Source organism: Vidua chalybeata, chromosome 3 (genome assembly GCF_026979565.1).
Source record: "Vidua chalybeata isolate OUT-0048 chromosome 3, bVidCha1 merged haplotype, whole genome shotgun sequence".
Lineage (NCBI taxonomy): Eukaryota > Metazoa > Chordata > Aves > Passeriformes > Viduidae > Vidua > Vidua chalybeata.
Window position 1 is genome coordinate 80,810,832 of NC_071532.1, and position 27,164 is coordinate 80,837,995.

General features: G+C 42.1%; 1 protein-coding gene across 1 annotated transcript; it reads right to left on the reverse strand.

Annotated features, from left to right (window-relative positions):
• Positions 1-5,825: 5,825 nt before the first annotated feature.
• On the reverse strand, positions 5,826-11,271 carry LOC128786146 (nuclear receptor subfamily 0 group B member 2-like). The gene is made up of 2 exons (XM_053939211.1): positions 10,665-11,271; positions 5,826-6,234 (listed from the first exon to the last, which is right to left on the reverse strand). The coding sequence occupies exons 1-2, from the start codon at positions 11,269-11,271 to the stop codon at positions 5,981-5,983; spliced, it is 861 nt and encodes a 286-aa protein (XP_053795186.1). The 3' UTR covers positions 5,826-5,980.
• Positions 11,272-27,164: the final 15,893 nt, after the last annotated feature.

A 27,164-nucleotide genomic window follows, 5' to 3' on the forward strand; every position in this document is an offset into this window, starting at 1 on the left:
CCCACTAGATTTCCATTTTTCCCTCCTAATAAAAATCTATGGTTATGAGTGGGCGTGGGTTGCACTGTTTCCGCTGCGACTGGAATGGGACCGTTCCCACGCTACTTGAAGTTTTGCATTCTTGGCTCATGAGATTACTTGCAGATAGCTGTGGCTATGTCTTCCTTTGATGAAGATGCTCTTATCTCAGGTGAGATGTGGAGTGCTTCATCTTGCAACATTTCTGCTACCCCCCCAGGCAGAGAAAGAGAGAAAGAACACAGGAAGAATGACAACTTGTACTTTCAAAATCACAATCTCATAAGGACAACAGTTGATAACAAGCCCAAGCAAAACCAAACTACTGACTCACCCTCCTCTCTCCTGGCCTACTGGGAAAGATTGAGGATTTATGCACAAATAGTAACACGGGATTCAGTGGGACCCTTTTTTGTCATTACAGGAATTGATATTTTTTAGACTATGCATTTATTGAAGAAAGTTGTCTCCAGTTTTTTCCCCTGAGCCAGGCTGCTTTTATCAGCAGACCTGTGATAGAAAAGGAGCATATATTTCATTGTGTGCCTGTATTAATATGAAGAACTGCATATGTTGCATACTTGTACCCTACAATAGTGCCCTGTCTGCAAATAAAATTATGTCTGAGATTATAACTTGCAAGTGCTTTCTAGAAAAAGTGAAAATTTAGGTTTTGAATGAAATGCCTTTGTTTCTACAAAAGAGGCAAGAAAGGCATTCCACAGTAAAAACAGAAAACACAGCAAAAAAAAAACCTGCATAGAAATATTAATATAGATAGTATAGATAGGACATAGATTTATAAATGTGATGTCTTATGTGTGCCTTCTTAGTCATTTATGGGCAGGTGAATAAAATCACAGAATTATCTTTGTTTCCAAGCCTATATAATGTTTTTGTTATTAGAAATACATGTTTAGCTGAAAGCTTAATTCCAAAACCTACTGTGTAATGGTCAGGACTGCAAATCCAAGCATGCTTCTGACTTGAATTAGAATGCATTAAAGTTAATATTGCAGGTGCAAACTGGATCCAGACTGCTTTTGTATATGCCATAGAGGTAAGATTAATCTCATTTTTACTGTGTGAAAATTAGGCAATGACTCTCAAATGGTTAGGTGGGCTCCTGCCCTTAGGTGGGCACCACTTCATGGTGTGATTCATCCAAAGCTAAGGCAGGTGTCTGAGAGAAGGGTGGCATATCTCCCTCAGAGCATATCCCTCTCCATGTTTGAGAGAGAGTGCAAGTGACTGTCTGGCAAGATGGATTCCCACCACTGGAAATCTCATGTTACTTTTGCTATGAGATCACTGCCTTACTTGGTGCTTACTAAAGCTTGATCTCCAGTATCTTCTCTATTTATACTTTCTCTGTAGTGTGTAGGCTTCTCCATCACTTTACTGTGTGTGCTCAATTTAGTGTAGAATACTGAATTTAATAATTTTCCCTCATGTTCTCAAGGACCGTAATTTTTAGCTCTTTACAAACACTGATTAAAATCTTCAAAGATGTGTCAAAAAAGGAAGGCATTATTATCACCACTTTTTTTTACAAAGGAGGAATGAAAACACCTAGATTAGGGTCGATGAAAGCTTCCAGCACTTCAGATGTGCACAGACTGATTTTTCAGTGCTTACAGCACTATACATCATTGTGGAAGCATGAGACACAACCTGTTGTGACCTGGATTGCAACTATGAGAGCCTTCTGACTTCTGCAAACTACCCTTTCCCAGGTATTGTGTTTGCCACTGTGAAAAACTATAACCTTTTACTCCATTTAACACTGTTAGTAGCAGCTTTTTCTGGGACAATACCACTCTGGAATAATGACAATTCAATTTACGTGGCTCACCCACACTCCGTAAGGTGTCATTCAACCAGTTTTACTGTAAAAGCATTGTTTCTGGCACTGCAGATCCATTTTAGTTCAGGTTCTGCAATGATGGTGCTGCAACAAAAGCAGCTGAGCCTTAGCCGACAGCAGCCTCCTCCATTGTACAGTAATAACAAATTCCCACAGCACGCACAGGCTATTCTTTGCCCCAAGAAAGGCAGAGAGTCCTGAGGGGAAACCACAGGAGTTTGTAATCAGGTCATTAAAATAGTTTATGATCATATTCAGGAGGCTGGAGTAAAGTTTCACAAGCAATTTGAATTTACTTTTTCCTTCTTGATTTTGCAAATGCAGATTTCTTCTAACCATTTAAAAACATTGCCATGCACTATTTTGAACAAGTCAGCAACGGGAGAGGAGAGGTGTCCTTGAGTGAAAGCTCTGCCTGGGTTAGCAGCAGCGGTAGGTGCTTTATCTGGCACGCTTCCCGCAGCTGAGCTCACACTCCAGGTGATGGCAATACTGTGGTCTCCTGGGCGCTAGAGGGGGATGGATACACGCGCCACATCGGTGGATTTCACAGCTGGAGAAACGGTGCTTCTGTTTTCAATCCCAGAAGCTGAATAGTGGTGACAAACCTTTCTTCGATGCTTCTCTCTCCCTGTCTCTCCCTCTTTCTCTCTCTTTTTTCTTTTTTTTTCCTAGAGTAGGGATTTTTCTGTTGTCATCCTCTTGCCTTCTGTTAATTTCTGTCTCTGCTTCTTCATTCCAATGCATTATTTCCATTGACTTCTAAAGGCTGTCTGGTGCTGTGCCTTTCCACTTTCCAGGGAGAGCTCCTGTTTTTGCTCCTAACCTCTGCTCACAATCCCTCACTTCTCCTGTTCCTGCCGGTTTCTTGTACCTGCACAGCCTCCAGCTTCATGTGACGCTTAAATACAGTAAATACAGGTTCTTACTCTGTCCTCAGCAAGACAAGTGGTATCTCAGATCCTTTGAACAGGATACTAAGATAAGATCTGTTGATCTTCTGAAGAATCTTGTATACAAGCACAGTGAGGTGAGATCCATGAGTATCAGATCTTGTGGGAGTTCCATTTGAAGCCTAGAATTTGCCCTCACAGTAGAAGGTGAAGTCATCTTGAAAATCCAAGATGTTGACCACAATCTTCCCTCTGGAGTACCAGGCACTCTTTTTAGACATGGTTACACAGATTCACACCAGGCTAAAAGAATCATCAGCAAGTACAGCATTGTCTTCAAGGTGAGCCAAGCCATGGAACTTGTTGGCATTGTGCCCTCCAGTTCAAGGAGAGCTGACATTAAGCTGTTGTATATGTAGATAAAGTCAAAGACCTTGAACAGATTTTTTATAATAAAGCTGTGAGCAGAGACTGCCTGGTGTGCTGTCATTAGCCTGAAATTCAGGCTACAGAACCATGAACCATGTCCTGGGTTCAGGTTGTTGGTGAGTCATTTAGCAGGCCTTTGACTTATGAAGGTAAGCTGGATTCTACATAGAAATGAGCTCTATTAATAAGCTGCTTCTGTCCCTCTCTTCCCCCTTTTTTTTTTTGTTTGGCCTTTTGGCTCCTTTCTCTAAGCCCCCATGATTGTTTTTCATTATGCATATTTGCACATTTTACCTCTTTCTAAAATTCCTCACTCTTCCCACTGAGCTGAGGATATTCCTTCCCCTCTCTACATTATTCAAACCAGCAGTGGGAGCACTGAGATGAGAGCATAGCCCTTCTGCCCTTTTCCATGGCAGAAGCTGCTGCATGTGCAAAGCCAGCTGAGCCCTGCTCCTTCCACCCCGGCCTGTGCTGCACTGTCTGGGTGCACGTGGAGCATCTGTAGTAGAGGTAGAAGCTTATAGGACTTGGGAGGTGTTTGAACTCATATGTCTGCTGCCAAATGATATTGTAGGTTCCAAATGTACAAATGCCAGTTTTGGATGCATTCTGCTTGCTTAAATCTTAAGAAGAACAGGCAAAAAGCAAATGTCCAGAACTAATGTTTTCATTCAGCATCACAAGCAACTCACCATGGAATATCCTGTTACCCTGCACTGCAGCAGGTCTGTGGCAGTACTATTGAACCATTTTAACAAAAGAAAAGCTACTGAAGACTTCCACTCTGAGGGCTTTCCATGGAAAATATCAATCCAAAAATCTGCAGTTCTGAAAGGTTCAGTTAGCTTAGGGACAACAGAAAGTGAGTTGTGTTTACTGTAGAGGTTGTTACTTCTGTCATCACTACTACGCAGGGGCTTAGTTGGTTTGCCTTGTTTGGGGTTTTCTTCTTCCCCTTCATTTTTGTAATTTACTCCTTGATTAACAAAGTGGGAGAAAAATGTGTGTTCTTTTGTCAAAAATGACAGGTACTAAACTCTTTTTATTATTTAAACTTCTGTTTTCCTTAGCTATTTGACTTCTAGAAAGGACTTCTAGAAGTCCTTTCAACATCCATCTCTGTTGATGTGCATTTTTACATATATATATATTATATATATTTACAAGTTCTCTTTCCTTTGACTTTAGCTTGACATTCTAAGGAATTCTAAGCTATCATACTCTTCGTTGTGCTGTCTGTCTACCTGTCTGTCAGCCCCCATTTGGTGAATTTGAGCCCTTTTGCCAAGCAAAACTAGGCTGGATCCACTACTGAAAAAACTCAGAAATTAATTCCCTTAAGTTTCATGGAAACCATTGTGAAAGAAGTGGGACAGGAAATGGATACAAATAGCTTTCCCTGCTGTGGCTAAAGCAGAAGCTCAATGTTTTTTCATCCTGACAGAAGGGCAGTCAGCACACACATCATTTGGCACCCACCCCAACACGTGCTGCCTCTTCTCCAGCCAGACGGGTAGGAGACAGAGACATTTTTGGGGCATGCCACAGTGCATTTGGAGGTGGAAACGTGGAACTCTTGCAGTGAGAGATGTAGGAACAGATTGTACACATCTGTAGGAAACCGTATTTTAGCATTTCTGCTGTCCAAGGAATATTTGACATCTATTTGGTGTCGCACTACGACACAAAATAACTCACGCATTCACTCAAGATGCAAAAGAAGGAAGTTTTATTTCTGACCTCGCAATATATAGAATTTCAAAAGAGACAGTGGATTGGAGGGTGAAATTGCCACCTCTCCAACCACACTGGTCAAACCAACAGTCCATCAATTCTCTCCTCCCACAAAGAAGAATGCAAAAAAATCATTATTTACATGACAGTGTGTGAGAAATTCCAGTAGAAATATGTAAACATCAGAAGGCATAGAAAACTTTTAAAAGAACATTAAAACTTTTAAAAGAACAGGGTGACAATTTGGAAGGAAGTGAGGGTAATTATAGAAGGGTGCAGGCAGGGCTAAAGGGAAAAGGTCTTAAATGTGTAGGAGATTGGGCTACATTAGTTCTGCTGCTTATGGCATGACACAGTAACTTTCAACCTTTGTTATTCCCATTCTGGAAACAATCCTGAACAACGGCTGTTGTCCAGTCAACAAATTTTTGGTTTATATTGTTTAGTTCCTCAGGGAAGGACTTTGTCAATAATGGGAGAGGGATTTAATGCCCACAGTTTGCTGCAAGACTTAGAAAAAAACCTATAAGAAAGCAGTTAATAAGGGGGAGCTCCATCGTGCAATTACAGCCAAGGACTAGAGGTGTCAGTGGAACAGAAAAAGGATTGGGGTCAGGGACTGACAAGGAAAAGGAAGGATTTGTACTGATTCTACCATTGACCAGCCTTTTATGTATCTACCTTAAACTGAATAAAATTTACCATTGCCCCTGTTCCTTAAAGCCAAAGCAAAAACAGCTGGAAAAATGCTCACTAGAAATAATACAGTTGAACGTAGCACAACTGGAAAGTATGCTGATGCTCCTAGACAATCTTTAAATACTTAGACTAAGAGTTTTTTTAAAACACACAGTATCATGAAATGCTTAATTTTCTCTGCTTTTAATTCTAAAATGTTACAAAATTACTTCATCATCGAAGCGTATATGGCTTACAAATATGCATCAATGATTTGCTTGAAATGTGTTTATTTAGCTCATAATATTCTCTCATCTCTTCAAAATGAAATATTTTATTGCTCAGATGTCATTTGTTTTCAAAGCCAGTCTGGCTTGACATATAGGGTTTCTAGAAGTAGTACATTTAGGGTGGCCTCTACTAGGATGGGCCTGAAGAAGAGCTCTTCAATAGCATCTGCATCAATGTCTCGAAGAGACGTGATTAGCTGAAGAATCAAAGCAAACCTGCTGAGGCTTCCATGGAACGTTGTTGAGATAAACTCCATCAGAGCTTTCTGAGCTTCCTGCTGCAGTGATTGTACATATGGGAGACATTTCAGGACATGACATTCTGTCAAAACAAAAAGTAAAATAACAAATCCTGAGTAAACATTTCTGTTCTGTGCCTTTTGTAATGATGGGTGTCTGGATTTCTGGCTTATAGCACTACTTTCTCTATAGAAAAAAAAAAAAAAAAAAAAAAAAAACACTTCCTAAACATACTTTTTGGAAAAAGAAGGTATGTGTAGCTCAATAATTTGAATGAGCATTGGGCAGCATTGTAATCACATTGGAATCTAGCCCATTACATTAAAATCCAGCTTTGAAATGGTAACAGCATGTAATTTTGACTCAGTACAGATGGAAAAGAAGTTTTGTAGTGTTGTCTATCCACCAAATGATGCTGAGATAATGGTCTGGGCAGGTGGAAATATTCCAGCTCTAATCTACCGTACCTAGGTAACACCAGGAGATGGACATGATGGTTTGGAGCAGCGAGCAGGCTCACAGCCTGAAGATGTAGATTTCCAGAATACCCAGCCCCATGTCCATCCTATTGTTGCCTCTGCTTACTAGATTAAGCTGTAGCACTGTGGTTCACCATACTATCTAGGTATTTTCATTTACAGTCTAAAAAGAGCAAGAAGAGTGCCTCAGCAAGAGGAGTGTCTGAAGGAGGAGAGGCCTTTGCCCTGTGGAGTCATGGTCTTGAGCCTCAATCACATACCTCCCATAGCATGTGACCTGCTGGCTCACTGAGGGGTTTGTGGGTGCCAGAACTCAGTGCTAAGGACACCCTGTGTTCATCCTTTGCCTCTGGAGGGATTGCTTTGTCAGGTAGCTCTCAGCAGCCTGTTGACTCCTGTCCTCACTCTCTAAGGATACCTTTTATCTCCTAGAATTGTTGCAGTCTGGACAGAGGGTAGAACACACTATTTGGCAACGTTTACAGTGACTGACCCCATACCTCCCTGGAATAGAATCTGAATAGCTCACACCAAATGTTTTACACAGGATCATTCATTTCCATGTGGGAAATTCAGCATTCTTGACTAGTGCCCTGTACCAGGGCAAAACAAATCTGGTTGGGTTTCCTTCAGTCTGTCACTGGCTGACTGTTATCAGCCTTCAGCAACTCTCTTCTTCCTAGACATCACTGCCAGAGGAGAAGAAGCCTCAGCCAAACCTGCAACCAGGCTAGCCAGAAATTAAGTGTTTGCAAAAGTCATAATCTCCCCCAGGATTACCAGCAGCTGCAAGCTGTGAGGATGATTCCAAATGTTAGATTTTTCATGGAAAGGAAATTGTCAGGATTTTGTGGATTCAGGATGAAGTTGCAATAGTTTATATCTCTTCAAATATACTTGATTTCCCCATTTGGTCTTCTTTTCTATGTAATGGAAGAGTGGTTTTAATTTACATATTATGAGACACTTCTTGTTCTAAGATATGTTGTAATAATATTCAGTCAAACACATGTTTCCAGATGAACTGTAAACCTCTTAAGAGTATCCTTTTTTTTTTTTAACAGAAACCCTGTCACAGCCTTGATGGAATTTTTGAATATATATGTGTACATAAATATGCATATGTATGGCACTGATATAATAACAGCACTGTTTTTAGCTATTCCCATCTCTTCACTGTGCAGTCCCAATTGCTCTTCAGCCAACTGTCAAAAACACAAAAATGTTTCCACCTCACTCTGTGCTGTTCCTGTGTGGCAGAAGAGTCCTACCTGCTCCTTCCTTTGACTTATGGCCTGGGTCCAAGTAGAGAAGGCCTTGCAGCTGGACCCTTCACCCACAGATACAGAGACAGCTCCAAAGCCACCCAGCCAAAGCTCCCCTGGGAAGAGTGGGGATGCCAATATGTTCTGGAGAGTCTGGATTCTGTTGATGCAAGGTGCTGGTTTCCCCTCGGGGGCTGGTGCACAATTTCTTCTTTGCAGGTTCTTGCTAGCCCAGATGTGGTCAATCAGTAACCCAGCCAGAGCCTCCCACACAGAGGTGCTGCACAGTTATTTCCAGCTCTGGGGCCCTCAGCACAGGAAGGACATGGACCTGCTGGAATGACTCCAGAGGAGGGCCCTGAAGATGATCAGAGAGCTGGAGCACCTCTCCTATGAATGCAGGCTGACAGAGTTTGGGTTGCTCAGCCTGGAGAAGAAAAGGCTTTAGAAAGACCTTAGAGCAGCCTTCCAGTACCTAAAGGGGCTTTACAAGAAAGCTGGACAGGGACTTTTTCCAAGGGCCTGTAATGACAGGAGAAGGGGGAATGGCCTTGAACTGAAAGAAGGTAGGCAGGCATAGGCCAGATGTGTAGGCAGAAATCCTTTACTGTGAGAGTGGTGAGGTTGGAACAGCTTGCCCAGAGATGTTGTGAATGCCACATCCCCAGAAGTTGGCCAGAAGGCCAGGCTGGATGGGCTTAGAGGGGCCTGGTCTAGTGGAAGGTATCCTTTCCAATGGCAGGGGGGTTGCACTAGATGATCTTTAGGGTCCCTTCCAACCCAAAGCATTCTATGATTCTTGTAGGAGGACCTACACTCCATCGTGCTGCCTGCCACCCTCTTGCCAAAGGGATTTTTCTGATGAGAATAAGCACAATGTCTGTTGCCACAAGAGATCACTCAGGGTACAAGCAAAGCTTTGCTTAATTGTCATGCTTCTTATCCAAGTGATGGCTGCTACAGCTGCATGCCTGGATGTCCTGTTGAACTCTAGCTCATGATCCAGCTCTGGACCTCTCTGGTCCTGGCCATTCCCCTTTGCTTCAGTCAGTTTTGGTGGTCCCAACAGAAGAAAAACATTAAGGGTGGTAATGAGGTACTCTGTAATCCAAAAGAGAGTTAGTCACTGCTGGTGACTTCCTGAAATCCTTTTAGAACTGAGGCCTGCAAAAATAGTAGCATTTTGCCAAACATCAAGCCAAAACTTGAGAAGTTTGAAAATGTGTTGCAAATATGTAGAAAACATTTTCTGAGTTTTGTGGAAAGTGTTGAAAAACTATTAAAAGTAGTAGTTGTGAAACAACAGCTGTACAGATTTGTTTGCAGCAAAGGATGGTTTGGGCTGTGTATAAGCCCTGAGTACATGTTTCAGCCCAGACTTAGATGGTGACTCTGTTTCATATGGAGGCTTAACTGAATCTAAGCTTAACTGATGTTCTCCAGGCTGCCTTCTGCAGCTCATGGAGAAATATTCCATTCCAGGGAGTAGGATTATCCCAACTAAGAGCTGAGTGCCATTCCTGAAACTGTGGAATGTGTCTGCAGACAGCATTGAGGCTGCTGGCTCTCTCATACAGCACCTTGGGGAAGCAGCAGGCCTTTAGGAGGCACAAATCCAGAACATAACCCTGCTGCTGCTGTTTCTCCTTAAGTGAAAATTGCATTTTACCCACAGAGGCAATAAAAATGCCAGCTAGTTAAACTGTGTAAGCTGCTGCAGATGAGGCCTTTCTCCTCTTATCATTCCCCTGGATCTAAACAGTGGTTTCTTTTAGCCTGATTTTATTGTGAAAAAAGCTTGCACTGAAACAAACTCTTCTGGTTTGATGCTGCGGCATAGACACTCAAGGCAATGCCAAGCATCTGGATGACATTACACCTCAAGAATCAGAACTTGAATCCCACTGGCAACAAATATAAAGTCACACAGCCTTTGAGCAGCCTATAAACCATGCACCACGAGAAATATAATGGGATAACTGAAGCATTCAAGCATCCTTTTGGTGCAGTCCCAAGTACAGCACAGTGCTGGCAGTGCGGCCAGCAGCAGTGATTGCTGTGGAAGGAGCTGGGCATCTGAGCCAGAGCAGGCTGGAGTCAATAAGTCTTTCCATTTACTCTAGTGGACTTAGAGCTCAGCTTTTAATGACTCATGCATTCCATGGTGCTGACTGAGGCAACCTTCCTTCCTAAGGAGCCTGAACTTGGCATCAGAAGTGAGAGGATGCAATCAGAAGTCTTAGTTTGCTGTCCCAGGCTTTGAAAGTAGAGATACTAAATTATATAAATAAAGGATATAAATACGTAAAAGCTGTGTGACCTCAACATAGCATCCTTTGCCTCACAGATGAAAATCAGATGGTTATTTTTTCCAGTGTTCTTGTTACTGAGGAAGCCTTTGTTAAAATACTTCTAAAGCTCACATCATGTGCCCATGCACCATCTCTCCCTTGCTGTGACGTGAGGGTGAGGCTGCTGTATTACCTTTGAACTGGAAGTCAGTTTGAAGTTACACAATTCTTTATTACTTAAAATTTGTCAGATAGAGGTTGTTTTGACTTACAGTGGGTGACATACTGCACATATCCAAGGAACCAAAATAAACCACATCAGGCAGAAAAAGTGTTAAATCATGGAATACAGGTTTTTGAGAACATTTAACTATATTCATAGAAATGAGTTAGACAAAACATTTTCTATACATAAATAAAAATATCAAATATCTTTCTAGGTACATAATCATTTGTGTAATTTCTGGGAGGACTTACCAGAATTAAAAAGAATAATTCCTTTAAGATAGGCATATTCTTTTCCACTTATGTCCAGGTCCCAGAATTTCCACAATAAATTCTTCATCTTCTGAACTTCTGTGAAAGATGCTCCTGGTGATGAGCTGCCCAGTTCATTCATAGCTGTTGAAGACTGATTGAGGAGGATTTTTTCCAATAAACTGGTGGTTGGAATCTCTCTCAGGTCAAAATCCACTCCTTCTTGTGCCATGCCCAGGACAAAAAGAGGGGCCCAGTTCTGTTGTATGAGGACAAACTGATCCTCCCAAGGCATGTGATAAAAAGAAGGTAGGTTTCTAATAAAAGTTGAAGTCTTCAACAGCACTTCAGAAGCTCTTCTGCACGTGGCTTCTGGTGTTTTCAGGACAACTCTTCTCCTGTCCAAACAAGGGCAGCCTTTGCTTCTTTCACAGCAGTGGGGACTGCAATGCTGCTGGTGCCTCTTGGTCTCACTTCCATGCTCTTTGTTAAGGATCTGGTACAGGATGCTTTTAGAATGGTGTGTCTCACACTGACATTTCCCAGATTTCTCAGCTGGGATCTTGGTGGCCATGGAGGCAGAGTTCCCTGTGGCAGGAAGCAGCATGTCTGGAGCCATGTGTCAGCAGCAGGGGAGGGCCTTTCTGCCACACAGGGAGGCATTGTGTGCTTATATAGACATGGGCAGGTGTTGAAAAGTAATATGACCCTGATCCATAAGGTTACCTTGAACTTTACTTGCACCAGTGTGTTTCCAGTGGGGCGTGGCTGCAGGCTGCTGGTGTCCCTGGGCTGCTCTAGCTCCAGGGGAGTGGGTGGCATGGGCCAGTCCTGGAGACAGTCCTGGGGATGGAAATCCTGTGTTTCAGAATTGCCTCATGTTTCTGTGAGATTTGAGAGAAACTTCAGAGAAGGTCAGCTGTTGGAGCTCATGACAGTGTTCTCTCTTGTATTTCACACATGATAATTTCAAACACAGAATGTGAGGGTTCAGAGTCATAAAATTGATTAGGTTGGAAAAGACCTTTCAGATCATCAAGTCCAGCCATTAACCCAACACTGCCAAGTCCACCACTAATCCATGTTCCCAAGTGCCACATTTACATGCTTTTAAGTGCCTCCAGGAATGGTGACTCTACCACTTCCCTGAGCAGCCTGGGCACCTGGGCATTGATGTAGAACAAGACAAATCAAGATATCCAGTACAGCTTCCTCCTTCAGAATATTTCTCCCAGACAGGCTGTGTAATTAAATTTTCCTCATAGAAACTGATGAGGAAAAAATGGCATTTCATACTAGTGTACATGTGAACTTTTGTAGCAGCTCAAGCGTTGAATGATTGAATTGTCAGGACCCTTCAGGCAACATCAGGGAACACTAGGTAGGAGGAATGAAAGGAGCTCAGGCTTAATAAGAAGACATTGCTACTTCAAGTTTGTGTTACTTTGCACTCTACTCTCTTTGCTTGCTCTTACACAGGGGAAAAGGTACCAAGTTTTTTTCACCAAGCACGAAGTTTATGCATTCCTACCATCTGGGCTCTTAGCATGTCTCAGCAAAAACTGGGCATTAAAAACAACAGCTTGAAGGTCTCTATCTGCCAGATCTCCAAGCCTTTGGTGTGTAAAAGCCTCCCGCTCACCATCAGATGTGCAACTACAAATTTGTGTTTTGCTGCACTAGGTTTGGGTTTTTTTCCATGCTGGGCTATTTTAAGAATTACATTCTTTACCTCTTCATGATATTTATGTTGCAAAATTTTCCCCTTCTGAGGAGACGAAAAGTGGAGGAAGAGATGAGTGCTCCAAAGGTGAGAAATTTAGGAGTGTAGTGCTGCTGAGGTGCAGTGACTACTAACTGCTGTGAAGGTTCAAGGCACACATAGCACCCGGGAGTATTTGCTTGTCCACCTGTCCATTCATTCAACAGCTCCCTGTATCCTGTCCATTGCTGGGGTACCAAAGAGCTTTGTAAGTTAAATGTCACAGCAACAGAGAAGTCCCCAGGAAGTCCATTCCTTCTTATTCATGATGTAAAATTCAAGCTGGGCTGAGGCTGAATGGAATGAACTCCAGTTACAGGGCCATTGCCATCTGAGGTTCAGCATGAATTACAGTGATTGGCTAATGGCTGTTCTAGAAAGACAGACTGAGCTTGCTAAAGTCATTCTTGCAAAGTGTTTGTTTGTGAAAGGAGTTCTGTCTCCTAACTGCTGGGGAGTGTGGTGATGTTTCAGTAATCTAGGCAGCAGAGTTCTGAGCAACCCAGCTCCTGTGCTCCAAGAGCATCTCATGGTTAACCATTTCACTCTTGGTTCATGCCTTTATTTCACAGCTCCTATTAACTGTGTTTATGAAAATTCTCCTTCAGGTTAAATTGGTTCTTATCCTACTTTTTTCTTTCTGAGGCCTGCATCAGTCATATGCAGAGTCCTGATGTCAGCAACATATGGTATTGGATACCATTTCTACTTGTCATCATTTATTTCCTTTGGTTGTGTATAGATCTAAGAGGCAGAAGCAAATTACATTTCTTTCTACCAGAAATTCCCAGTATATATATATATATATATATATATATAAAATTATATAATAACTTTATGACTGTTTACCAAAAATAAGAGTAAAGGTCAGTCACCAGTATGACTGCCTAGGATGCATTACGCATTATCAGCTTTCCTGAAAAAATGATTACTTAGAATTATGAGTCAACAATGAATTGCCGGTGAAACTGATCCTGGTCATCCTGATTCAAAATTGACTGAAGTGAACTTCCTGTGTGACCCAATTTTCTCAAAGGTAGAAGACCAGCAGCCAAATTTAGCTCTATAGTAATAAATTAGGCAACAGTTAATTTTTCTTTCTAAATCTTACCTATAGAATGGTTGCAGCCACATGCACCTAGATAGAAAGCATACAAGTCTTGATGCTGCAGTATTAATGCTTCATACTTTCAAATGTTAAGGAAGCACACAATACAAAACCCAATTTTGTGATATGATAAATCCCCATTTAACTGTTTTAGCTATTTTAGCTATTTAGCCGTCTATTTTTATCTATTTTTTGTCTATTTTAGCTGTCTCTAGCATGCTGGCTTGAGAACAATAAGATACAGTCACATCAGTGTTAGTTTTTCAGTTTTGCATTTATATACTTTTTCACAAATACTCACTGCCACCACGTTCTCTCTGAAACCATCAGAATTGCTCCTCGGGCACAAGTGTTGCCATTTGGACAACAATACAATGTGTCCTAAGTTCACACACAAAATTAAAAGAACTCAGAGAGAGTTGGTTTAGATTAGATATACAAAAGGAATTCTTTACACTGAGGCACTTGTGAGGCACTGGCACAGGCTGCTCAGAAAAGCTGTGGCTACCCCATCACTGGGAGTGTTCAAGGCCAGGTTAGAAAGGGCTTTGAGCAACCTGGTCAGTGGAAGGTGTCCCCTGCACGTGGCAGAGGGGTTGCAGCTAGATATCATTAAGGTCTCTTCCAGTCCAAGCCATTCTATGACTATGATTGCTGTAGACAGCTCTTTTATATTCTCACCATTGCTGGGAATTAAAATAATAAATATCTCATTGGGTCCAAACATATAAGACATGTACTGTTTTCGGCTCATAGTCCATTCCATTAATGGAATACCTGGAAGTCTGAAGAGACTTGTCAGACAGTAGAGGAGCTTGCATGGCAAACTTGTCCTTACCTTGGCAGTAGCCAAACATGAATCTTTCAGGAAGAGTGTATGATATATGCCACTCCTCTCGTGACTGTTTTTCTTGCCTTCAATAATTTACATCTTGGTGAAATCCTGAACCAGAATGATTTTATGCATTTAACAACTTTCAATTAATTTCTAACCTATGTTTTATGCAGTCTGCTCCTAAAGCCACAAGAACGTCCACATCAGCCTGTGTCAAGGAGTTCTCTGTGGATGCTTGTAAGTGAGACAAAATTTGATCAAACATTACATTTACAAGATCTGGTGCCTTCTTGCTTTTTGACTGTGGAGGAAAAAAGGGAATCAATCAATCAATCAATCAATCAAGCAATCCCTATTCATCCTGTCTATTGCTTTGCCTATTTTATAAATCTCAGTAAGACTCCAATGGTCACTTTTTGTCCAAACTGAAGAGATATAGCTTCTTTTTTTAGAGTGACACAAGGCCTTTGATCATCTAGTTAACCTTATTTGAATCTTTCCTAGCCCTACAGCTTTTCTAAGATACTCTTTAGAGGGATGTGCATGAAGTATCAGGAGAGGACACAGTATCCAGGAATTAGGAAAGCATGGATTTATACGGAGACAGAATGAAGTTCTCTGTTTTGCCTTTCTCAGAAGTCACTTCTGAACAATGAGCTGTTGTCGTCGTGGAACAGTCATAGCCCCCAGGTTTTATTCCTGAATGATGGTCATCAGTTCAGAGGCTCTTAACTTCATCAGGAGTAGAGTCAGGAGTGGTTCATGTGCATCTTTTGCCATATATGCATAGACACATATACACATATACTTAATCATCACTTGACACCTAGTTGATGATTTTCATAAAGACTTTCTGCAATTCTTCTGACAGTCCTGTCTTCCTCCAAGTAATTTTGTACCATCAGCAGACATTAATATTCTCAAAATTTGAAGGCACTGCTCTTCAGAATAGTTCACTCCATGCTGTGAGTTATTTAAAAGTAGAGCATCCATATATACAAGCACATAAATGTTGGACTATTCATATGTACACCATGTATATAGTAACTGTGTCATTACCAAGCATTGATGTGAGCTCTCCTACTTTACTAAAAGATGAGACTGGAGGCAGATGCATTTCTGGAGGGGAAGAATCTTCTGCTATTATTTCATATGGGCTTTAAGAAGGAAATGCCTTCCTGGGAAACTGACAGTAGCCTTTCTGGCGTCACACCAGGTTGATATATGCACATCTCCCTTGATTCAGTGACCTCTTATCACTCTGGTCTCACCTGAAAACATTTAATTGGCCTATAAACATCCATATGACTTCAGAACAGGAATCTCTAGGAGCTTTATACAATGTGTTTTCTGGGAGAGGTTGGGTGAATTCCACGTCACTGGCACTTTTGAGGACAGCTGACCTCTCTAACAGCCTTAAGAAAAGGAAACAGTAATAAAAGCATTATCTTTCTAGAAGGGTTCCATTTCCTCCATCTTTCTTGAGCAATAAAGGCATTCATTTCTCAGCTAGAGAAACTAAAAGCTACCATTCAGTCAGCTTTGGCTAGGCAGATACTGGCAAATACCAGGTCCATGTTGAAGCCTGCTCAGCTTTTAAACAAGTTCTAAAACACTGTCTCTAGCTTATGAGAATGCCATGGTAAAGGAGGATTTGACCCTTATATCTGAAGCAAGTCTACATGAATAAAAAATCCAGTTAATTTAAACATGTCTAGACTACCTTGAAGCTCAAGTGATTGAGGGTAAGCATGTGCTTAAAATTCTTTGGTTGGTTATGTCTGATAAAATCAGCATCTTTTTTATGATAGCCATTTGAATAAATTAGCAAATTAATAGAGAGGCAGCTGTCCTGCCATGAAGTGTTGTCTAACACTGAAACTAGGTTTGTTTTAAATTTCCCTCTCGTGACTGAGTTAGATAGCAGGCAAGCATCTCTGAACTTCTGCCTTAAATCTTGATGCAAAACAGGAGTTCTGAGAAGCCCCCTCCCTTAAAAACCTATCCAAGGCATCATATTTAACTTGTGTCCTCCTGTTCTTTGTTTCAAAAAACCTTGGAGTAAAGTGACTTTTAAAGTGACTTTTCAGCAGGTTCTGCTCACTAGCTGAAGTAGGGGCAGAGCTTATCTTCATTTTAAACCAAGGACATTTTATTAGAGATATTATGCTGCCTGACTATATCTCAGCTGTTGCAAATGTGAATGCAAACATGTGCCATCTGGAGCTATAACCAAATATGAGACTAAAATATTAGCACAGAAAGTAAATAACAGCTCAGCGGTTCTCCTCAGGCAGAAGATGGGTTGACACAGGAACATATTTCTTAACTCTTCAGTTTCTTACAAATCTAAAGAAGCAATAGATTTCTTTGCATACATATGTATAAATGAACCCAAAAGGGCTCTTCATGTTGTTTAAGAAAGCAAAGAAACAAACAAAGCAACAAACAAGTGAAAACCAACAAACCCAGCTGGGTAAGTAAACTCTTTCCATGATTTTTTAATAGCCCTAACCTGCCTTGCAGTAACATGGGGTCAGAGTCTTCTTCACAGCTTTGCACACCATAGCAGACGTGCTGCTTCTGGGACATTTCTCCCTTGGTGACAGGTAAGGGATTGGTTTAAGTCATGTTTGGACATGAATTTGGAGACATGAATAGCTTTTAAGCTGGCAACACCAATTTTTTGCTTTCTTCATACTAAAGTTTTTACAAGGGTAAATTGGCAATTTTTATAAGGGACACACCTTGGGATGTAGAGATTCTAAAATAAACCAGAAGTGACCTTGTACAAGTTTGTGCCATTTTTCTCCAGCTCCCCCACTGAGGAGATGGTGTTTGTACAGTCACTCCTATCAGTGCTGGGACAGGCACCATCTGTCATTTTAAATACAGATAGATGTACCACTTAGTAGTGCCCAGCAAGTGAAAAATGCTGCAAAGCACAGTTAGAAAATGTTCCTGGCTAGCAATGCCATCTCCAGAGTGGCACTGAAAAGGAACTCCTCCTTCAGCCCCCCTCCCTGCTGAGAAGAGTGGTTGATGATAAACATTTTAATTTTTATTTTTAATTTTAATTTTATAATGTAGTATGGAGCCCACTGTCACACTAAAGTTTAGTCTGTCTTGTATCATTGAAGATAAATGCCTAATCTAGTGATTAGTACTCTGTAAGTACCACAGACTGGTGAGTGAAGGTTAGATATCTTCAGACTTGCCTTTATACATATCATTTATTATCAGATTAGCAAGGCCCAAGAAACCGAATCGCAATCTCTTTCATTTTATTTTGAAATATACAGGGGACAAAAATCAGATGTCTTCTGTGAGAAACAAAGGACTAATGTATTGAATTTTTTCCTGTGACAAAATTAACATGCCCAAACTTCCCTTGCTGTTTGCCACAGGATAACTTTTCTACTGATAATTCTTGATTTAAATATCTCTCTGTTCAGATTGGGGAAAAGGAAGAAAGCAGTTCTATCTCAAAATCTGGATTTTCTAAGAGCTCAGAGTACTTAAATACAGAAAGTTCTCTGGTATTACACACAATGGACACTCAATCTGTTAAACCTTTACCTGACTGGCAGCACTGAAGGGCATGACTCTGCCTGCCTTTAGGCAATTATTTCTTTAGAAATAGGTTGGTCTGACAAAACTGGGGAGAAAGAAAAGATGTTGAGTCATACTGTAAATTGTAAATTAATTTTTTTCTATCTCCATGTTAGAGGCTTATCTGTCAAGAGCCAGCTTTTTGAGAACCATGGAGTCCAGCAGGGGTGAAGAAGAAAGATTGAAAACCTTTCCAGAGAGCATGTATGGTTTTGAGCAAACAGTCCTGTGAAATTAAGGCTAAGGAAATGGATTTCAAATGCTCAAACCCAGAGAAGGATAGCCACAGACTCTCTGTAGAAAGAACTAGGACTCTTAGTCTCTCAGGATCTTAGGAATCACAGTCTCTCTCAGAAAGAACTGAGAGAGTAGAAGATTCTGAAACCTGAAAATGTTAAATAGTACAGGTTAAAAATAGAAGGGAGGGAAGGGAGGGAACGATCAATCTGAGCACTTTTAATAAGAACAATTATGACAGGATGAATGCAAATAAGTTGTATGAAGATGTCAAAGTGAGTCAAAGGTGGCCACAAGACACAGGCACTTCCATGCTGTTCAGTGGCAGTTTGAAAGACATTCAGACCTTCTTCTGGACCTGTTTCTGTACACAGTTAATGACTTAGTATTGAAACTTTAGTGCTGAAAGATATACTGCTGCTTACTCTGGCATCTATGTTATTTCTGTCACTCTGAAAAACAGCTCTGAGATTTTTAGAACCGTGCACATTTGCAAAAATCATATTTTTGAAAGAGAAGTCTGCCTCCATTTGTCTTATAAAAGTCTGCACTTAACCACTTTTTTAAAAAAACACTATTATTTTAAGGTCAGTGGAAACTCCATTTAAGTGTTTCAGGAAATCATCAGATCATTAGAACAATGGAAACCAAAATGTATGCAATGTATGATTTCAAACACATTATAAAACTGGGCAAGAAATCAAGTGTGCAACATTCTCCTTTGGGACCCACACAGTTCCAGCACGATTTTATCATGCTACATGCCAGTGACTGCTCCTAGTTTACAGTGGCTACTGGAAGGTATTTTTCCTTCAGAGGTGCATCCATGGTCACCTCTCAAACCAGCCTTTGAAACTAAGCAGAGACATACTGTTTTCTCATGTAGCTACCCAGCAAAACATATGTAGGAGGAGTTTTGTCCTCAGACTGTGTCTGATACCTAAATCTGCCACCTTGAAGGGAACTGACACCTTAGAGTCCTGCCATTGTGCATTGAACTTCTGCTCAGAAAGGCAGCGTTTGAAACCACGAATCAGATCAGTTTAACAGCAAGGCTCGTGTGAATGCATTAAAAGAAACAAAAGACCAAGAGAAGCACAATGTCTGCAGTGTGCTCAACAGTCCTTTCATCCTCCCCAGTTCCTGTGGCAGGATGGTGAGAGCTCTGTGATAATCTTGTGACAGGTCACATCCAAACTCAAGTGGACTGAAGCATTTATACCCCCAGGACCTGTTTCCCTTTAAAGCTCAGATCCAACAGTGCAGGTCCTTCTGACCCAAAGCTCTCCCCCTTTTCCTCTCTCCTCTTGCCTCATATGCTTCTGGTTCATTAGGTCAAGCAGGAAAGGCCCTAGAATTTCCTTTCATTCAGTCAGTACTTGCTGCCATCTGTTGTAGAGATGATATTCTCTCTTGGACAGGGCAGAAGGATTTCTCCATGCACAGTTTACAGCTGTTCCCATAGTGGGCCAGGATTTACCAAGTTCTCAGCTCAGCATGAAGTAGAACTGATCTGGGAAATGCCCAAATCCCATTATATAAATGTTTCATGTTAGAACTCCTACTCTGAACCCACACCAAGTACCCTGCCCATCATGTGTTAAACGATTTCACAAGTGTGAACAAATGACACAGCTCATTATTGATCTCATTTGACACTGGAGTTGGCAGCACCCACACATGTTGTGATGACAGGACCTTGGAGGGTACCTCAACCCAGTTCCCAGCCCAGTGTTTGGAGAGGCTTTTGGGATAAGCTGTACCAAGTTGGCCCAACAAGTCCCACCCTGTGGCAGGAGGTCACCCCTTCAGAGCTCTGTGCTCCTGCCCAGTCCCCCACACTTCTGCAAGCAGAGTTTGGAAAGGGCAGCACTCACCTTTGCTCTGCTGTCATGCTAACACCACTTCACTAATAAACTATAACCTGTGACAAAGAATAGATTCGTTTTTCAGAACAAATGGTGGAATGGAACACCCAGTAAAAAACAAACCTGTGAAAATTTTAATTTCATACGTTTTCTCTTGAGTAACTATCCACATGGAATGTCTGGTTTATTGTGACTACGAGTGTCACCTTTAAATCCCAAAAACCTGGGGCAAAAATAAAGTCAAAACACATAGAGGGAAAAGTAATTCTGGTTTTATTTGTAAGGTCAAAACAAGACATCACTTGAAAAACTTCTAAAGTTATAACAAATAATATAGAATGTATTTTAAAGCAGCATGCAGAACAGCTAAAAAATACTTATTTTTTGAAGAACCACTCTCAGCCCCAATTCATGTGTCCACAGCAAGCAATATGGTTTGAAAAAAACCATAAAGCAAGCAGAGGTGCTTTATTAGCTGGCCTTCCTCGCCTTCTGTTTACTTTGTGTTTCAGTGTGCCCAGAGGATTAGCATATTGCTAATACAGCCTCAGAAAACACACATCTTGACCCAAAATGTCATTTTAGGCAGCAAGAGAACAGAAAAAAAATCAGTAGATGATAGAAAGTCACATTAAATAGTTATAGCAGGAGAGGAAGTAGTCTCTGGAATATCAAACCTTCTGAAAAATGAACATTTTGATAAGGATAAGGGCGAGATTAAGTGTGAGGTCTTGGTGCATTCTGTTATATATTAAATCCTGACACAGAAATCTCAACAGATGGAGGCATTTAGAAGAAGTGAACAACTAAGGAAGAAAACTGGCAAGCAAATAAAATTGAATTATTGGGAAAAAATTATTACTAATGGCTATTTGTTTTCACTGATATTGTTCATTAAGAAATTAGCACTTCACTGCTTGAGCCAAGAGCTTACTATGGAAGTGTTAATCTCAAAGAAGATAAAATAGAGGAAGGTGGGAAGATATTTTTTCCCCCTTTAATTTTCTTTTCCAACACCAAATAATTTCTTTCCTTCAAATAAGCATTGCTATCACTGATGTCCACACGAAACCACACAAGTGCTCGGGTTTGGATGTGCCTTAGCTGCACATAGCTGATACTGTGGTTCAAAACTGCTAAAAGGAACAATGGCATATGAAGATACATCAAAATAGGCATTAATATACTTCATAAACAAATGTTTTCTTCTAACCCTTTTTTTTCCTGCCTTCTGTTTTGTTTGCTTGTTTGTCACTGGATATTTGAGCAGGTAAAACAACTGGACCTTGACCTTCTTTGGATTTATCACAAAACAAATTAATACAAGAAGTAAACAAGCTCCAGCAAATTACAGCTGCATCCTTGCTTATTGCTCTCAAAGCCCAGAAGATTTCTAAATGTGAAAGTAAAGAAGGAAGGCAGTTTAACCCTGACACACAAATATTATTATTTCTAAGACAGTTGCTGGGATATGCCCTCGTGTATCTGTATCACATAGCAGGTGCTATTTATGATAGTAGACATAATAAGAGCAGTGCTGATAGGAAAATACTTCCCTGCTTGTAGAGAATCGTGAAGCTTTGCTCTGCCACCCTATTTCCAATCCCTAGCTCCTATTTTATTTTCTCACTCCATCATTGGACAAATCCAGGTATACTTTTGAGTCCTTAAATGCACAGCTAGATTAGCTACAAACAGAATGATAACACCTGGTAATTCTCTGCAAGAGCCCAGTGACTTTTGATCTGACAATCACCTCCATGAATATGTTATTTTCACTCTAACCATCTTAAAGGTATACCAAACTACCCAGATGTAATTGCAAAATCCAAGGACAGAGAATCATATTCAGGTTGACTTCACAGACAGAAAACAACTGATAAGCCACCAATATAACAGCTGACTGCAGTTAATCTTTTATTGGGATCCAGCAGCAGCATGTGCTTGTTAATATGCTGCTTTAAAAGCAAAAAATAACACAGTCCTGTCTTGTTTATGGAACAAGTAAAATTAATGGAAAACGTTAATCTCTGGTCTAACATGACCATGTTTACCTTGTGAAGCCACAATGCAGTGAGTATTATTCAACACTGTCTCTCAAGTTGGACTACTTTGGCTTTGCCTTTACTTTACACTGTGAAACCAGTGCTTTGGTGTTCACTTAGCAGACATAAAATTTGGGGTTTTTTTATTATTTACACATACACATATTTAAATACAAGCAGGCACTTCTCTCCAGTGTTACATAACTATAATACTAATTTCCCCATTTATCTTCACAGGAGATATAGGGTAGGAAAAAAGAAAAGGTAAACTGTGTAACCTCACTTAAATTTATTAACAGAGTCCTTTGCATCTTCATCACTGTGTTCCACTGCATGTAGATATTCCAGGCAGTTTGAATCATTAGTACAGAATTAGAACTAGAAATACAGAACAGGTTTGCAATGACCACTCTTTGGACACAGAGATGAAACCTGTATCTCACTGCAGCAGAGACAGTGGCCAAGGGGACCACCTGTGGTAAAGTAAGAACTTGAATGAAAAACATGCACTGCAGAAGATGAGGTGTTTTGCTGGTTTGGGCTGGGGTGGAGTTAGCTTTTTTCGAGTGTCTTGTAGGGGGCTGTGTTTTGGACTTGTGCTGAACGCAGGGTTGATGGTATAGAGATGTTTCTGTTATTGCTGAGCAGGGCTTGAACAGAGCAAGCCCTTTTTACTCTTTGCACTGCCATGCTGGGGAGGAGACAGGGGGTGCCCAGCAGATTTGGAGGAGCTGGGACAGGTGGCCCCAATGGATCAAAGGGATACTCAGGACCATATGACTTCATGCTCAGTATATAAGATGGGGAGGAGAAAGCGGGGGGACATTTGCAGTGATGGATTTGTCTTCCCAAGTTACCACCAGGTGTGATGGGGCCCTGCTCTCCTGGAGACTGCTGAACACTGGCCTGCCCTTGGAAGCACTGAATTAATTCCTTGCTTTGCTTTGCTTGTGTGAGTAGCTTTTACTTTCCCTATCAAACTGTCTTTATCTCAACCCACGAGTTTCCTACCTTTTGCCCTTCCAATTCTCTCCCTTATCCTGCGGGTGGGGGAGTGAGCAAGTGTCTGCATGGGGCTTGGCTGCTGGCTGGGGTTGAACTATGGCACATGTAAAGGTACTAGAAGCTGCCAAGGCAATGGATTGATATGAAAGAAAACCAGGAGCCAGAGGGATTTGCATGCAGACACTCCTTGTGGCATGGATGGAGCAATTGGGCAGGAAGAGAATGGAACTGAAGACTTAGAACTGAACTACCCAGCACCTCAAAGGGAGAGTAGAGTTCATAGACAACTGGAGAAGAGCCCAGGGCCTCCAAAGGTAGTAGAAATACACCACCAAAGTATAGTCAAGCCTAATTCTCAGTGCCCTTTTGAACTGTGCAGAGGCCTTTTAAATAGTGACCTCTTAGATACCAGTGAACAGGAACCATTCTCTTCTGACACCTACACCAAACTGCTTAAAAATGGTGATGGAAACGTTGCTGGAGTCAATGTTCACAGCACATAGCTCTGTTTTCTTTCCAGAAGATTGGCTGGTTAGCTGGTCTGACAGAGGAAAGAGATAAAAAAACTTGTGGAGTTGATCCCTGGGCTTTCAGACCACACTTCAACTCAAGAAGCAAGAGACAGTCCCAATGCATGGGTTGGCTGGGACAGTGAGAGACCCTCACACAGCTCACCCAGTGCAACAGCTCTGCCACAGGGAGACTTCTGGGTTCTCACTATGGAAACCAGGGATTTATTTCTATCAATGTTTTTCTTCAAACAGTTCATTAAAATCAGCTGTTGTTTGATTTGCAGCCTCTATGGGGAGTGCAGACTGCACCTCACTCCCAACTGGCACAAGCTCAGCTGATTGACTGGCGGTCCCAAATCTCACAGCCTGATCACCAACCTCATTCAACAAAGCTAAAAGACAGAAAATAGTTGGCAAGGAAGCAGCTGACCCAGGGGCAAGAGGCATCCCTTTTTCCCACCCTTTAGACCAACACCAGCCTGCCCAAAGCCTTTTTATTGGGTGAAATTTCATCTGTTGCAGAGGAGTTCTGAAAGAGATGACTCACTGAGAAAGATAAGGTATTTAAAGGGCCAGGGCCCTTTGGAGTCCTGGGCTGAGCCCCAAATTATATCAATTCTTATACTTTCTTGCATTGTAGGACAGATCTCTCCTACTGAAGCCTTATGCATTTGGGAGCCCATTCGTGTGCTGGCAAGCCTGCAGTGGCCCAGTCTCTGAAATGCAAACAGAAACATTTTTGGGGCACAACTCCAAGGCCTGCAACGCTTGCCAGAGCAGCACATACCTCCTCCTCCTTTTTATTCCTGAGGTAATAAGCTTAAATTCAAAGTACCCTTCAGGAGGTTTCACCAGACAGCTCTTTACAGCGCTTTGAAGGACTCCTGGCCTGTTAACAATTGGCCCTAGCAGGAACAGACCACTTTCTGGTTTAGTCAGATCCTCAATCAACCCTCTCTGCCAAAAGGGCTCCACAGAGGGATCTGGACAGGCTGGATCAATGGGTCAAGGCCAACGTAAGGTGCAACAAGGCCAAGTGCCAGGTCCTGCACTTGGGTGACAACAACCCCCTGCAGCACTAGAGGCTGGAGGAAGAGTTTCTGGAAAGCTGCCCAGAGGAAAATGACCCAGGGGTGCTGGTTGACAGCAGCTGAACATGAGCCAGCATGTGCTCAGGTGGCCAAAAAGGCCAATGGCACTCTGGCTTGTATCAGAAATGGTGTGGCCAGCAGGACCAGGGCAGTGACTTTTCCTCTGCAGTCAGCCCTGGTGAGGCCACACCTCGAGTGCTGCGTCTAGTTCTGGGCCCCTCACTACACAAAAGATGCTGGGAGGCTGGCACATGTCCAGAGAACAGCAACAAACTGGTGAAGGGTCTGAAACACAAGTCTTATAATGAGCAGCTGAGAGAGCTGGAGGCATTTAGCCTGGAGACAAGGAGGCTTGGAGGACACATTTTATCAGCCTACAACTCTACAGGTTCCTGAAAGGAGGTTGTAGCCAGGTGGGGCCAGTCTCTTGTCCCAAGAGTAACAAGTGACAGGGTGAAAGGAAATGCATTTAAGTTGTGCTGAGGAGCTAGATTAGGGGAGAATTGCTTCAGTGAAAGGATGGTCAGACACTAGAATCAGCTGCCTAGGGAAGTGATGGAATCACCATCCCTGAAAGTGTCCAACAGGCCCGCAGAGGTGACATTTAGGGTCATGGCTTAGCGATGGACCTCACATTGCTGGGTCACCAGTTGGATTTCATGTCTTTTCCAACTTTAATGATTCTATGAAAATTCAGAAACCTCCCTCTAAAACCAGCAAGTAACTATCCCTCAGCCACTGCCAGCATTGCTCTCCTTCAAGCAGCCCAGCCAAGGGGCTGCACTCTGAGGGGATGCAGGGTGAAACACAGCAATTCCTGTTCTGGGGCTTGTTCAGCCTCTGCTTCTCTCAGGAGCTGTGCCATAGTGGAGGGACCTCCTCAGCCACACAAAGCCTTATTGACCTTATTGTCAACAATATTGACCTTATTGTCCAAAGAAGTCACTTGGCTGAGGGAATGCAGCTGCACCCAAACATGGACAGTGTCCTGCCTGTAGGGGATGCTGCAGAGGGCAGTAACAAACATGACTGCATTAGGCTGGCTCTGTGTGGAAAGGTCAGAGCCTGAGAGTAAAGCCATGCTTAAAGGGAAAGAAAGAATGGGATGCAGACATGGAATGGGAAAAGGAAGGAGGAAGAGGTTCAGCATCTCTGTGGCTTTGCCTGCTGGAAGGAAGGTGCAGAAGGCTGCATGTCCAGCCCACTCCCCATGCTGAGCACAGTATCTGCCTTTGGCTCACGGGCCCTTGTCACTGCCCTGGCTCTCCCAGAAAAGCTGGTATCTCACCAGAGCTAAGAACTAAATTACTCCTTGTTTTTCCTCCATTTGAGTCAGTTCACCCACAAAGCACATGTCCCTCTTGGCAGGGAAAGGGCTGCTATAACGTGTGCACCACAAGAGGTTCTCGTGTGCTGGGGCAAAGTGCCCACAACCTGAGGGAAGGTCGAACAGAGCAGAAATACCCATTCTTGCAATGTGGTGGTGGTTTTAAATAAATTATGCAGTTGGTTTGGTTTTTTTTTTTTCCTGAAGGATTCCTTTAAAGTGCAGGGTACAGTCCCCCATACAGTTAACAAAATCCCTGCTACCAGCAATACTGTGGTGCCCTCAAGTGGATGCAGAACACAGAAATGTGCTACATCGCAGTCCCTGCACCCTGCCTTGCAAACCCAGCCTGCAAACAAAGCTCCTGCTCACCACAAGAGCTCTTTGCAATGCCAGAGGAATAAATGTGCCTCAACATTAAGACTGCCAGACCAAAAGTTTCTCACTTAAGAAAAATTTATTTTTCAAGACATTATTTGATTTATGAAAAAAAAAACTTCAAAAGGGGGATTAGTTACAGCACTACCCTCATGATATTTCCAAGGAATAAGCTGAATGTTTTTGGGTCCAACCACAGACCAAATGCCCTTGAGCTTGATTCCCCTCATCAGATGCAGTATTGCAGGCCTTCCTCTGGAAATTGGCAGTAGATACCAAATTGCCTGACATCAGCCCCTACCAATAATGTGCCATCCAGTCACTTCTCAGTGCCAGCAGATGTGAAATATCCCATTTCCCACCTGCTGCTTCACTGGTGGCAAGTCACCCACGTAGGGCTTCCTCCTCCTCATGATTATTCTTCCCATATACTGTGTGTTCTTTGCCATATCACAAAGATGTAGGGGAAGGACAGACCCAGACAGCTAGCCTTAAAGAAGACAGGGAAGACCTTGAGAGGCTGGAAAGGTAACAAAAACATCCTGACACCCAGGTCACATAATTTTAAGAAATCCCTAACTTTTAAGACTGTACAGTGAGCATGGCTGTGCTTACTGCTCAGAGGTCACAGGGCAAATCATGCTCCTGCTAGAGAGAGCTTGAATCATGGGGGAATGACATAAAACTTAACAGACTTAGCAGTAAAACTTAAAGACTTAG